Source organism: Danio rerio, chromosome 23 (assembly GCF_049306965.1).
Source record: "Danio rerio strain Tuebingen ecotype United States chromosome 23, GRCz12tu, whole genome shotgun sequence".
NCBI classification, from domain to species: Eukaryota; Metazoa; Chordata; class Actinopteri; order Cypriniformes; family Danionidae; genus Danio; species Danio rerio.
This window is the reverse complement of record NC_133198.1, coordinates 26,676,725-26,691,559: the sequence shown is the minus strand read 5'-3', so window position 1 is coordinate 26,691,559 and position 14,835 is coordinate 26,676,725. Positions and strand designations below refer to the sequence as shown.

The window sequence follows — 14,835 nt, the reverse complement described above, 5'->3', positions numbered from 1 at the left end:
GAAAACAGCTAATCCTGAAGAGATGTGTGTTGTACAGGCTCCATTTTCTCAAGAAAACTATTTTTGCCCTAGCTTCATGAATCTTTCCTCGATTGCATAATTCCTCCTAGCTGCACCAAAACCATCATTTCTCTTTTATTTCGCCATACTTGAAAGCTGCGGAGAGCGTCTGAGCTTCTGTGTTATATTGGTGAGCTTCAAATTTGTGACAGAACCCATCTGGGTGGTCTGATTAAACATGCCAGTCTTTCTTTTAAGACATTATGAGGCATTGTTGTCTGTAAATGTACTGAATGCCACACAACACTATTGTTTGCCCTGTATATTTTCAAGCTGTCTAGCTCCCTGGATTATATCTGGATTATCTTGTTTGAAATGTGTTGAAATTCTTCAGGACAGCAACTATAGGACCAGATTTTCTAGTGTCTAGTATCCATACCCTAATCAATACACCCCAGCTGACAATCCCATTTCTTTGACTGGAATGTTCTCCTTTTTCAAAGCATCTTCTAGGCTTCATTGATGGAGCTGTTGTCAGTGGCGTGTCATTTATTGAGAAGAAATAGTGAAATGTGGAAAGATAAGGGTGACAGCTGACGGGATGGGAGCGATGAGTATGTGGGAGTTGATGGGCCTTTGTGGCTGCAGGGGGCTCCGTGCCCTGGCCCCGCATGGCAAGATGATAATTGTAATAGAAATGCCATGATGGTTATTGAAATAAGTGTGACAGTTTCGCCAGCCTCCACACTTTTCTGAAACAAGACGACACAAAGGACTTATCAGCCGGTGTCGCGCTAAGACAATGCCGAGCCGCGAGCGAGTCGCACAATCGCAAGAGAGAGAAAGAAGCACAGAGACAGAGAGAAAAAAAAGACAAGCGAGAAAGACAGAGACAGAGAGGACAGAGGAAATTAGACAAGAAAGACAAAACACGTAAACAAAACAAAGATCGAGAGGGGAGGAAGAAACACAGGCGAATAAAGAGAACAAGAAAATGGAAACAAAATAAGCGGGAAATGAAGACAAAGCCAGAGAGATAGAGAGACATCATGAAAGCCAATAACACACAGATGGACTTATGGGATTTGTACAATGACATATTTTCCAAATCAACAAGCCAGTGGCTTTTGAACAACTAGTCTAGTTAATTATCGACCGGTCAATCCACCCTAAGTGCACACAAATACAAATCAGTTCTTACAGGGCTCTGAATAAAAAACTAAATCACTGGACATAACTGAAAAAGCATATTAGTAGCGAAACATATTTTTAAATGCATTTAAAATGGCAATGCATTTTTTTATTTATTTAAATTTGCATTATCCATGACAGAATTTGCTAAATAAAAAGGCAATCCTACAATTTATCATTTGTCTTGACAAACCAGTTTTAATATGTATAGTATATACAGTATTGCATTATAAGATGCAAAATTTTATTGAAAAATGTAAGCAAAAATGGTAGCATTTAGACTCAGGGTTAGGAAACATAAAATTGCCTTGCCCTCAATACACCTTGGGATATTTGTAGCAAAATTCAAAGTATATTTCAAAATGCATTGAGTCAAAGGTATAGCAAAAAGGTAAGAACATGGTTTAAGATTTAAGATGTTAAAAAATAATAAATAAATAAATAAATCATTTAGTAGAGAACAAGACAATTGAAACCAAAAAGAGCTTTTGAATTTCTAGTTAATTATCAATAATGTCAAACTTTCATACCTTCTATTTATGTCATTTCTTGTTTATACATGTTAGCTTTTGCTTTATGTTAAAATCTATTTGTGTTCAGGTAATAGAACAAATTAAATCATAACTACTGTATAGCTGGTCAAATAGCTTGAGGACACCAATTATAACAAACCATTTAAAATCATTCATTCATTCATTTTCTTGTCGGCTTATTCCCTTTATTAATCCAGGGTTGCCACAGCGAAATGAACCGCCAACTTATCCAGCAAGTTTTTATGCAGCGGATGGCCTTCCAGCCGCAACCCATCTCTGGGAAATATACATACACTACGGACAATTTAGCCCACCCAATTCACCTGTACCGCATGTCTTTGGACTGTGGGGGAAACCGGAGCACACGGAGGAAACCCACGCGAACACAGGGAGAACATGCAAACTCCACACAGAAACTCCAACTGAGCCGAGGCTCGAACCAGTGACCTTCTTGCTGTGAGGCGACAGCACTACCTACTGCGCCACTGCTTCGCCCACCATTTAAGTTGACTAACTTTATTCATGTGAGTTCAGTCAACTTAAACCGTTAGCCGCAATCAGTTTCCTCAGTTTCCGGCTGAATAGCTATACTATTGTTTGGACTCGATTCATTTAAGTTAACTGAACTCATACAGATTTGAACTCATACTGATTAAATCTAAATCAGTAACTTCAAGACTCTGAATAAAAAAACTAATAAAAATACTGGACATAACCCACAAAAAAGTAAAATAATTAAATAAACAAATAACATAAAATAATAATAAAATGAATAAATTAATAAATTAATTAAATAGTAATAATAAATAAATAAATAAATAAATAAATAAATAAATAAATAATTATTAAACAAAGAAACAAAAAAACAAAAAAAAAAAAAGAAAGAAAGAACATACTTGAATATCTAGTTAAGCCCTCATATGTGCAAACAAATCCAAATCAGCAGCTCCAGGGCTCGGAATATTTATTTTTTAAATTACACAAGTCTCGTACTTAAAAGCTCAGTCAGGATTAAATAAACAAACAAACAAATAATATTTTAACTAAAATAAAAAAGTTCATTAAATAATGATAAAACAAAAAAGTACAGAACAAGGAAATTAAAAAAAAATAACTTTTCAGTGACTAGTCTAGTTAATAATCAACCAACAAACCATCCTAAGTGCACACAAATTCAAATCAGTAGGTACAGGGCTTTGAATTAAAACCAAACACACAAGCGCTGGACAGAAAAGCTCAAGGAAAGAGTCGAGCTGACACGAAGAGCTGATGCCAGGTCAGGGACTGGTGTAAACTAACACAATAATAGGACGGCTCTCAAAGGAGGGGAGAGTATGGAGCTGGACCAAAAGAGTCCAGCACAATGCGGGCAGCAACTCCAACAACATCTCGCCACACAAGCCAGCCATTACCACTGGAGAAACCATTAGCTCCCATTAAAAGAGGCCGGCTGGAGCCAGCATTCAGTGTATCGCTGCCTAACAGTGCCATGCAGGGGTGGCTGTAATTAGCCAGAAACACTGAGTCTCGCTCCAGCAGGGAGTGTGTGTTTGAGGCCGCTCCATTAGTCTAGCTCCTGTATCTGTGGGCCTGACAGTTGCTGGCCAAGACCTTAATGCATGTGTTGGGGAGGAACAGTAGCTGTAGCTGCGATTTTACAGGGATCAATGTGTATACAGAGCTAGCCAAAAATGTGTCTGAGTGCGCTTTGAAATAACAGTGGTCTGTGTCCTGCTGTACGATGGATTGTGGGTTTTTGTTGTTCCTTTATTTGCTGCAGAGGAGAACAAAATGTCTCGACAAATAAATAAATAAATAAATAAATACAATTTATACTCTTTTTTTTGTCTAATGATATCACATTTCTGGGGAAGAAAAAAAGCATCTAGGCAATAATAAAAGCAACCAGAATTATTTATTTTTAAAGATTTTTTAGATGTCTGGTCCAATTGACTGACCCACCCTCCTCCTACACTAAGCCCTACCAATAGTGTTTTCAAAAGCACCGACTGACCCGCCCAACCACTTTCCTAAACTCAACTGACAGTATTTTAAAAGGCAATACAAAAAATAAAAAGCCTTCACCTGATTTTTATCACAATTTCAGATTTTACCACATGCTCACTCTGTTTTTTACTAGTTTATTTTACTTTTTGGCTTCTGTTTTTGTTTTACTCGCTTTCTGGAACCGTTTTTCGCTGGACTCGAAACCCGTTATTGTAGTCAACACCTCTCTGCGCCTCAAGTCCACTGAAGTACATGGCAAGCTACTAGACAAACTGGTAACAGCGGGACAGTCGCCCATACGAAGATAATGTGTCAGCAGGTAAGCAGAAAAAGGAATGGCATCATACCGTGTAGTAGAATTTGTTTTAAAAACGCAATGCAGCCATACGTACTTCTGGCTACATAATTTGCTATCTCAAGAAATATATGTACACTGAAAAAAATAATGACTGCGAAATTGTTGCAAACAATTTATATTTTTGGAATTTAAACAAATAAATACAATTCGTAATGTTCAACATATTTTGTGAGTTTAAATTCAGCCCAAATAAATTGTGTACAACCACTTAATATAAGAAATGTAGTAAATCCAAGTAATTATCTTTGAATAATTTTTTTTTCAGTGTAGGGGAATTTTTTTTTTTTTTTTGCGCTGTTAAAACATTTACATGAAAAAAAAACTCTTAAGATTGTTTTAGATGTTTTTTGGGAAAACAAGACAAAAAAAAAATATCTAAAATAAACTTCTTTATTTAAAGATTAACAAATATTAAATATATTAATTACTTTAATTCTCAGACCCCTATTGTTTGACCATGCTTTCCTGCAAAAACAAAGAAAAACTGAAGTAATATTTATTATTATTATTTTCATTTTTTTTATTCTTTTTTTGTTGAATTTACACTACCGGTCAAAAATTTGGGGTCAGTAGGAGTTTTAATTATTCTAAAGTAAGCTTATCCTACTCATCAAAGCTGCATTTATTTAATCAAAAATACAGAACAAATTGTTAAATGGTGAAATGTTATTGCACTATAAAATAACTGTTCAAAAGTAGTCTATGATTTAATTTAATAATTTATTCCAGTGTTTTTAATGATTAATTTTCAGCTTCATTACTTCAGAGTCACATGATCCTTCAGAAATCACTCTAATATTGATTGTTATTAATATTAATATTAATATTATTAATGGTAATTGTAATAAAAGCAATAATGGCTGGAGTAATAATTTAATTTTAAACTACATACAATAAGAAACTAATTATAAAAATTTTAAGAAATATTTAACAATTTAACAACTTTTTTACTTTTAATAAATGCTGCCTTGATAAACAGATAAAAAAAGGAAAAAAAAACTGACCCCAAACTTCTGACCGGTAGTGTATATCTTGTTCAAAAGAGGCTTAGACATTTACTTTAAAAACCTAACTAAAAATTATCACCATTTTTATTTTAATTAATGGTTTTAATGACATTAAGATTTTTTTTTTTTAAGAAAACGAGAAACATTACAAATAAAAAAATCAATTCAAACTATATTAAAGCATGTCATAACTAAAACTATTGTATAAACCATATGTCTCAAACTCGATTCCTCAAGGGCTGCAGCTCTGCACAGTTTTGCTCCAACCCTAATCAAACACAGCTGATCCCACTAATCAAGGTAGACAACTAGATAATATTAAGCAAGTGTGAATTGGAGGTGGTTGGAGCTAAACTGTGCACAGTTGTGGCCCTCCAGGAATTGAGTTTGAGACCATTGGTCCTAGCCAAAAGTCAAAGTAAGTGATAAAAGTAATATGTGTTGGCTGTTTTTGTGCATGAACTGAATCTGAGAGTCAGTAACCACAAGAACGGTGTCTCTAAGTTAGATTCAGAGTAGCTGTCTGTCCTCTTTGGTACTTTGTTCTCTCAAGGGGGTTAAATGGAAAGCCAGTCTCCCCAGAGCCGCAGAGAAACATACTCCACACGTCCTCAGGGACCCAAGGCATTCATCCAACCCGGCCGCCCAGAGAGCCATCATTTACAAGAGGTGACTTCCCTCTGAGTCTGTCAGCCGCAGGAAACACCACAATGTCACAAGCCTTTTTCTCAGAAAGTCCATGAAAAATAGAGCGATGAAATCATCTTAACTGGTACTTTCGTTTTGTTGCTTAGTAAAAAAAGACCCATAAGCCACTTAAAAAGCATAAAAAAGAATAAAAAAGAATAAAAAAAGAATAAAAAAACTTTAAATTATGTTTATTTTTCTTGCCCCAGTGCTTTTTGAGAATAAGCCTTTCAAACTTTTCTTGCAATAGGTTTGTGCACAAACAAACAAATGCATTGCCAATGAAGGAAAAATATATCCTACGCAATTTCATTCACTCATTCATTTATTTTCTTTTCAGCTTTATCAGGGGTCTCCACAAAGTAATGAACCGGCAACTTACCCAGCACATGTTTTACGCAGCAGAAGTCCTTCCAGCCGCAACCCATTACTGGGAAACATCCACACACACTCATTCAACACTCAAGGACAATTAAGTCTACCCAATTCACCTGTACCCCATGTCTTTGGACTGTGGGCGAAAGCAAAGTGCCCAGAGGAAACCCTCGCGAACATGGTGATAACATGCAACCTCCACACAGAAACGCCAACTGACCCTTTAAATATAATAAAATGAAAGCTTATCAATTGTGTTTTTGAGGCCAGCGTAAACATTTCAAGCAAGTTTAAAGCATTTGGGCACAAGGAAATGTTACATTTGTTGCTTTAACAGAGATTAATTGCATTTAATTATTTACGCAATAAAAAATAAACAGGTTTACTGTACATTTGAATATTTTTTGGAACATTTGTATATTTGCTCTATTTTATTTGTCTTTGCTTGTAATTTGTTGATTATCTTGATAAATATTGCAATATAAATCACAGAAAATTCGTAAATAATGCAATGCACATTTCTTTGAATATTGTGCAGCCCTATTGTGTAGTATACTGAAGTTCTCTTTGCTGTCTTGCATGCAATACACACAAAACAATGTCAAAACACACACAGTTCTCATAAACCCTTCAAAATGTCTGCGGAAACAAACAGCATATTTGTACAACAGTAGATCAGTGTTTCTATTTGAATAGAAAACTCAATCAGCCAGTTTTGAGACACTGTTTATGATTGATTGAATGGGTAGATTTTTACCATTTTAGGGGAAACCGCTGACAATCAAAGTGCTTAATAAGCTCCATTTAACAACATAATAGGATCATGTGCAATTAAAAAAAAAATGCCAAGGTTAAATAGGAGTGTCAGATCTTTATTAAGGAAAAAGAAAAGAACAGATTTCTGAAAACCACAATAACTCATAGTGAAAGATATAGAGAGACCTAAAGCAGGACATGACCTACTAAAACGTTTTTTAACATGCCAGTCCACTTTATTGACTTAAAAAATGTGAATGTGTCCAGGCTTCATCATGCAGAACAGATGAATAAAAGAGATCAAAATAAAAGTCTGAAATGTCAGAGCGGGGTGGAATAAGCTAAAAAAAAGACACTGACAGCTTGTCAGGCAGCGTGGAAGGGAAATGTCATTAGACAGAGCAGGGTGGGAAGGGGGCTTTTCATGAACGCCACTCTGTCCCCATGATTCAAACTCCCCCACCAACATGAAACAGCCAGGATTAAATCAAAGAAGAAGAGCTCAAAAGTCCAGACAGTTAGCATGGCGAGGTGTGACGTGGCGGGAGCCTTCAGCGGAATAATTGATCAGTTGAATTTTTCAACTCAGAATTCCTCTGTAATGCCCTTTAACAAGCATGCAGAATCGAAAGTCCCACCGGGGATGATGAAATACATGTAATGTGTTACATAATCAGAGGATTTCTCTCAAAGACTATGACAAGACAACAAGTGTTAACATGCAATACCGTAACAGCAAAGTCTCGTAAACAAGGGGTGTTTTTATAAATCTTTAAAAAAATGTGAATACAAATAATTCATATACACTACTGCTCGCAAGTTTCACTAATTATGTTTCCATCAAAAAAATGCTAATGAATATGCACACAAAACTGCAATATTGCATAAAAGACAAACAAATAAAGCAACGTTTTCATCCAACAAGTCAAAGAAAACAAAATCGTCACTTCCTGATAAACTGGCGCCAAATATCAACAGCAAAAATGGAATTTGCTGCAGTAGAAGAGGCTACTTGAATCTTTTCTTCATTTAATAAATTACTTGCACCTCAGAAGACAAATTGTGACATGATGCTCTTGACAGCTCTAGAGGTAATTAATAATATGACAACACTAATACTGAATCATTTAAGGCATTTTAAAATGACCAAAATCAACATTTCAGATGCTTTACAATGTACAGCAGCATGCCTGCTGATTTGTCCATTACACACACTTTATCACATGATCTCTCATAACAAAATCACTTATTTTGAAGCACATATACCGGAATTTGTGCGGTAAAAGTGTTTCCATCATAGTTTATGCGCATCTTTTCTTATCGAATAAAAGGTTTATCCTACTCAGTTATGCGTATACATTATTTATGCAAATTTTCAAGATATATGTGCTTGGCGTTTCCATCAACCGTTTTTTTATGAGCATGTCTAAAATGCACAGAAAAATAGGTGGATCGAAACATAGCTACTGTTTAATGTCTTACAATTAAAAAATATATATACATAATTTAAACCAGTTTTATATTTGAATGTATTTAAAATTGCTATTCATTCTTGTGTTATATTATACACATATTATCAATGTATGTATATATTTATTTATATATTTATTTATGTATTTATTTGTGGGGGGAGTTTTAAATAAATTAACTACCACTAAATTGATCAAAAGTGAATGTTTATAATATTTAATGGTAACACCGCAGTTTCAGTAACGATTCAAATCATTTACTACTGGTGTATTACCTGCCTATTATTAAGTTATTAACTGTTTATTAGTGTTTATGAAATATGATCTTTTTTTCATCCCTAATCCTAAGAAAATACCTAAACCTAACTACTATCTTACTAACTATTTATAATAATCAGATAATTAATTGTTTATTAAGCTAATACTCTTAGGTAATGGTTTGTTAATAGTGTAAATTGTACATTAAAATAAAGTGTGACCCATTTCATTTATAATGTCATAATTTTTACAATTTATATAAAAATCCTTGTAGCTCTTTGTTTTTCTGGGTTCAACTTTTATAAGTTTTATTGTTAATAAAATTATATTTACTTGAATTACATTTACTCACACAATTATCAATACTTTCATATTATGTAATTAATTACATAATCAAATAATAACATATATTATATTGAATAAATACTCTTTCTGGGCAGCACGGTAGATCAGTGGTTAGCAGGGATTTGCAATGAATTAACAAAATTTACCATAGTGCATGTGTGAAAGCAAGAGTGTATGGGTGTTTCCCGGTACTGGGTTGTGGCTGGAAGGGCATTCATTGCATAAAACATTTGTTGGAATAGTTGGTGGTTCATTTCACTGTGGCAACCCCTGATAAATAAGGAACTAAGTCGAAGGAAAATAAAATGAATGAATGAATGAATGAATGAAATATTCATTCCTAAGTTGCCTACTACCAAAATGCTTTAACATTCTGTATTGTCTAAAGGGCTATGGAAATCAAGCTGGTTTTAAACTGACAGCACTAATATAACTTTGTGCTTTATTATTATATTTATTATTATATGGTCACCCTTTGCGTTTGAAAAACAACAATGACCACTGCAAACTAAAAGCAGCCAAAATGACCTGCACTCATAACTGCTATGACTGGTAATTGAAGCAGATGTGATAATGATATTAACTGCAGTGCTAATGAGAGCATAACTGCTCCACAGACTCACCGCAGCGGCCCTGGTGATGCACACGGATGTTCTTCTGAGTGGCGCAGGCCTTCATGTTGAGTTCACATTCGCTTTGGTAGTCCAGGCCGTCACTGCCACACACCACATGCTTGGGGACGTTTTCACAGCTCAGAGGACACATACACTTGGCGGACAGACCATCCGATGACTGGATGCAGGTGCTGCCAAAGCTACAGGTTACCTCACTGCACGGGTCCTTGAGGGCTGAAAATTGAAAAAAGAGAGAAAATGAGGAAAATGTTGCATTGAATTGATGTCATAATCGAAGGTTTTGTAAGGTTTAGGGCCCTGTGAAATATGATTTATTTTTCCTAAATTCTATATTATTATTATTATAGTAATTATTACTTTTATTATTAATATTATACTTCATATCATTTATCTTGTATTTTATATTTTATATTCCATTTTTAACTTAAGCTTTTATGGTTTAAATTGAACCCTTCTAACCATAATCTATGAATAATAAATTAAATTATTAATTTATAATTATTTGAAATAATTTTACAATTGCCATCACATTTCTATTGCATTATACACATTGCTTTATTGTTCCTAATTCAGTTTTTTTTCTGTTAAGAATAAAAGTGTTTTTACATTTATTCCCTTTAAGGTCCCTTAAATTATTATTATTATTATGACTTTATTATTTTATTCTATTAATTTAGATCTAATTATTTTAAATAAATTTACAATTGCAATTTTATTATTATTATAATTTTTTCTTATTATTATAATTAATCATTTAATTAAGTTAAGCCAAAAGTTTTCATAAACATTCTAGAGTTTCTGTGTCCTTGATATCGTAATAACTTCTTCCTCAAAAATTGTAAAAATGCTTAAAAAGCTGCTCAGGAGATACAGTAAAGCTCATGTCCACATATACTGTAATGAGATAGCAAACACTGAAAATAGCAAACAAAACTGCACATTCATTAATATTCATATTTTTATGTTTGTGTCCATAACACAATTTAATTAGGTGTACAGTCTTACTTTGATTCATTATGGTTTATAAGTAACTTTAGCAATCAGAACATAAATTAAAAAATTAAATAATTAATTAATTAATTTAATTAGGATTTAATTATTTAAAATAATTTTACAATTGCAATTACATTTATACAATTTCACAGCTTATACAACTGCTTTGTTTTTGTCCCTAGTTCAGTTTTTTCCTGTTCAGAATAAAAACAGTGAAGAAAAATTTGGCATTTTTTTCCCTTAAAGTCATATTCATTTCATCAAATTAAGCCAAACAACTTTTACGAGTTGTCATAAACATTCTAGAGTTTCTGTGTACTTGATATGATGATCATTTCTTCCTCAAAAAACTGTAAAATGCTCATGAAGTGACTCTGAGAATTTCTCAGAAGATAAAGCTCATGCCTACATTTAATGAGATAGCAGACACTGAAAATAGCAAACAAAACTTCACATTCATTATTATTTATATTAAAATTTTCAAGTTCATAACAAAATTTAATTAGGTGTACAGTCTTACTTTTATTCATTTCATTCTGTAAATCTATTTGTTATGCATAAACTAGTTAGCATGTTAGCATCTTCCTAATGTGTTCTGGGTGACTACTCGGTGGCCTTGGCCACAACACTCCATCATCCTTACGTTTTATAGCTTGTACCTACTCATGCATCCAGCACAAACACGGTTCAGGATGAGTTACGTGCCAAAGCTTAATATTTAATGTCGAGAGTTAGCAAGCAACGCTAATTACATGATGTACTGTTGGTGGTGTTTGGATAATTGGCTAGCCGCTAGTCTTGTTCACAATATAAGATCTGTTTAAGGTGTGAGTTCAAGGGTGAGCTCCCAACACAAACCCTATTACTGATGTAAAATTGGGTTAAGATGAGGCACAGTCTTTCAGCAGCTCCACAAAGATCAGACGGGGCCCCGTGTCGATACAGATGGCAGAGTGAAGTGGCTTAACCCGGGTTGAAGAACAGCTCAGTGCCCTAGACTTGAATATTCGGTCACAGCTGGGTGGGTGTACAAACAAGTCACTCTAATTCACCACGGACCATTTCAAGCAAGCTTTGCATTCACAAAACATCCTCAATTGCTATGCCTCAGCGTTCCCATCCTTACGCTGGAGGGACCTAATCAGCTTTTTTCCTTATGAAAATAAGAAAGCTGTGTTTTTTGAACAAACGACTTTGTCTATTTCTTATTAAACATTCTGTCACTCAGGAATTGATGTTGAATAAATGATTTACGCAAAAAATGAAATTTCCGTCATCGTTTGCCCAAGTTGTTCTAAAGTCGTATGATGTCTATGAAACACAAAGAGGATATAAAATTCAGGTCACTCTTTTTCAAGTAATTGAAGTGAATGAGGATTGGGACTGAAAAGTTTCAAAGTGATAAAAAGCTGCATAAAAGTATTTTAAAAGTGATCCTGCATTTTTTATAAGTCTAATGAAGCAATATGATGAGGCTGTGTCATGAGGCATGACTAGTGTGAAATGTACAGAATACAAAAGATGCACAAATCAAACTTTTTACTCTTTACAAGTGAATCTGTGCTAATAACATATGGGTCAAAATAAAATAAAATAAAATAAAAAATTGTAATTTAAATTTAAATTAATAAAATTAAATAAAATTAAATAAGATAAAATAAAATAAAATAAATGCTTCTTTCATGAAACTTTTGTAATTATTGAAATAAATTTGAATTCTTGTAATTTGTGAGTGAAAAAGACTGTCAGCAATCTAGTGACTGAAGACTACAAATCCAAGCATGCACCACACACATCAGTTCCTGATCCTGACAAACTCACAAACTCACACAGCTTAAGCTGTTTAAGCACTGATTAAAATTACTATTTATACAGCCCTTACACACACAGAAAGACATTGCTGAGTCTTGTTGTTACCTGTACACATTACAAAGAATTTATCCTTGCCTTATATTGCCTTGTTTAATTCTTTGCCTTGTATATTGTTTTTTGATGCTAGCCGCCTGGACCGACCTCTCTGCCTGTTTTAACTTTCGGATAGTTATACTGTTTGCTCTTGTAATCGATCCTTGCCTGCCTGACCATTCCTTGTATAATAAAATCTTTGCAATTGGATCCTCACCTCTGTTGTCACATCCGTATTGTACAGAGACCTTCCCAAAAGCTCACCTCACATGTACGTTAATGAATTTCAATCATTCATAAAAAGCACATGCATGCTGATTCACAATTAACATAACCCCTGCCTACAAATCACAACCACTGCAGTTGATGTCATATTGATGTTGTACCCCAACATTGTGGGGACGCTGGATTTTGTTTGGAAATAAAATCGGTTTGACATCAGAACCCAACGTTTGGCCGACGCCAATGTTCAAAATCCAACCTAAAATCAACCAAAAATCAAACAAATATAAACGTCTAATCATGCTACACCTTGTTGTTGTGTGGACGTTACCACTATGACATCTATCAGATTTTGGTCAATCAAAATGCTATCGAATGAAACTTTAAATATAGCACACAAGGTATGGACTAGTTTAAATTTATGTTTTATCATTTCTTTTGTGTCCTGTTTGAAGCTTACATTGCCATTCCTTGAAACTGAACAGAAAAGTATTCTGATCAGAATACTATTCAAAAGGTCTCCAGTTTTATTCTGCTACAAAAAAAGAAAAGAGCCACACAAGTTCTGAACGACACAAGGGTGAGTAAATGATCAACTAATCCTTTAATTCTGCCTAAATGAGAAAGGTGGAAGTTTTAATTTGCAATACACCAGGGCGATTTAACTGAAATGAATCCATTTCTATTTCTGATCCTCCGAGGAACCATTCGACTATTATCGTTATTATTTAGATGATAAATATTCATGAGGCCCTGACAAACACGGAGATGCTGAAGAGCGAATGGACCGTGTCACTTCAGCAGGGGCTACTTTCATTTCCGACTGTCCCCACACACGCCGTCAGCTCCAATTCATTCCCACTATCTTCGTCCCTGTTTTCACCTCTGCCATGCGTCATATCAGCCTACAGTCTCTGCTATCGTTTGTGTGTTTTACTTTGTGTAAATCCACTAAGAGAACCCACTTGTTTAATTAAAGGTTTCTGCCTCTCTCTAAGGACCACGCTCCAGTTTTGCAGAGTGACACACACACACAAAAACCCACTCACACACATGATAAACCTGGCAAGCGGCATAGTAAGGATGAGATCAGTGGCGCTTTCGTGTGTTGTGTGATCAAAGTGTTCATTCTCTTTTCCTACACTTCCTCGCTAAAAAAAGATGACTGTTGCCTCCCTCGTCTTTGCACGTCTGAACCTCGCACTTCATCATCCCGGGTTTGCTAACTAACAAACCAGTCGTGCTTCCAAAAAAACTCATTGTTAACATTTGTGTGGGGGAAGTGTGAACACACCCTCGACGCTGCAGACAGCATCCACACACAGGTCGTGTTATACACTTTGTAGTGATGCTGAAGTAAATATGAGAGCGTACTTATAGGTCGATTTCACATGACGTCACTGAAATTCAGATGGTTGGCAGGAAGTGATTCTTCTCCATAGGAATCGCTATCAGAACTTTAAAACACTTCTGTTTTATGTTTTTTAAATGTTTAAATCAGCCAAAATAAGAGCCGAACAGCTTCTAAAGATTTCCAAAAGTTTTTACTCAAAGGGTGAAAGTTTGAGAAACTGGCTGAGAAATGGAAGAAAAGCCAGCATTTGATAAAGATTTATTCAATTCTGTCACGATTATCCTCTATAAAGAGACGCACTGTATCGCAGGAATTATCAAAACATGTATTTATTTACATAACACTCACTGAAAACACTGGAACATCCACACACAGGAATCACGGGGCGAAGACAACATACAATGACGTGTAAAACCGGACATTGAACAAAGTAAACACAGGGACTTAAATACACAGCACATAATAGGACTAATTACAAACAGGGGAGAGACACAGGTGAAACTCATGAGACTAACAACAGGCAGGAAAACTGAACAAAGGAATCACATGATGACAACAGAGGTATATGGTCTCCCAAGTTCAGTCTTCCAAGGTAATTTGGCAAGACCGGTCTCCACAAGAACGCAAGTCCGTTCTTTGCATTCTTGGAATTAAGAAACAGCCATGGACTTTCCTCTATGTCTCCCAATAAGTGTTTCCTGCCCTCCATCTGATTTTCACACTTCACCAGAACCACGTGA

The 14,835-nt window shown here is 34.9% G+C and overlaps 1 protein-coding gene across 38 annotated transcripts in view; it reads right to left on the bottom strand.

Moving 5' to 3' along the window:
• The window catches only part of agrn (agrin), a 444,147-nt gene that overhangs the window by 163,386 nt on the left and 265,926 nt on the right, over positions 1-14,835 (bottom strand). For all 38 annotated transcript variants that reach the window (XR_012398373.1, XM_073938578.1, XM_073938589.1 and 35 more), the window contains 1 exon segment: positions 9,610-9,834. Coding sequence is in view for 37 of the 38 variants with exons in the window: in XM_073938578.1 (XP_073794679.1) it covers positions 9,610-9,834 (225 nt within the window). In the remaining variant the exon portion in view is untranslated.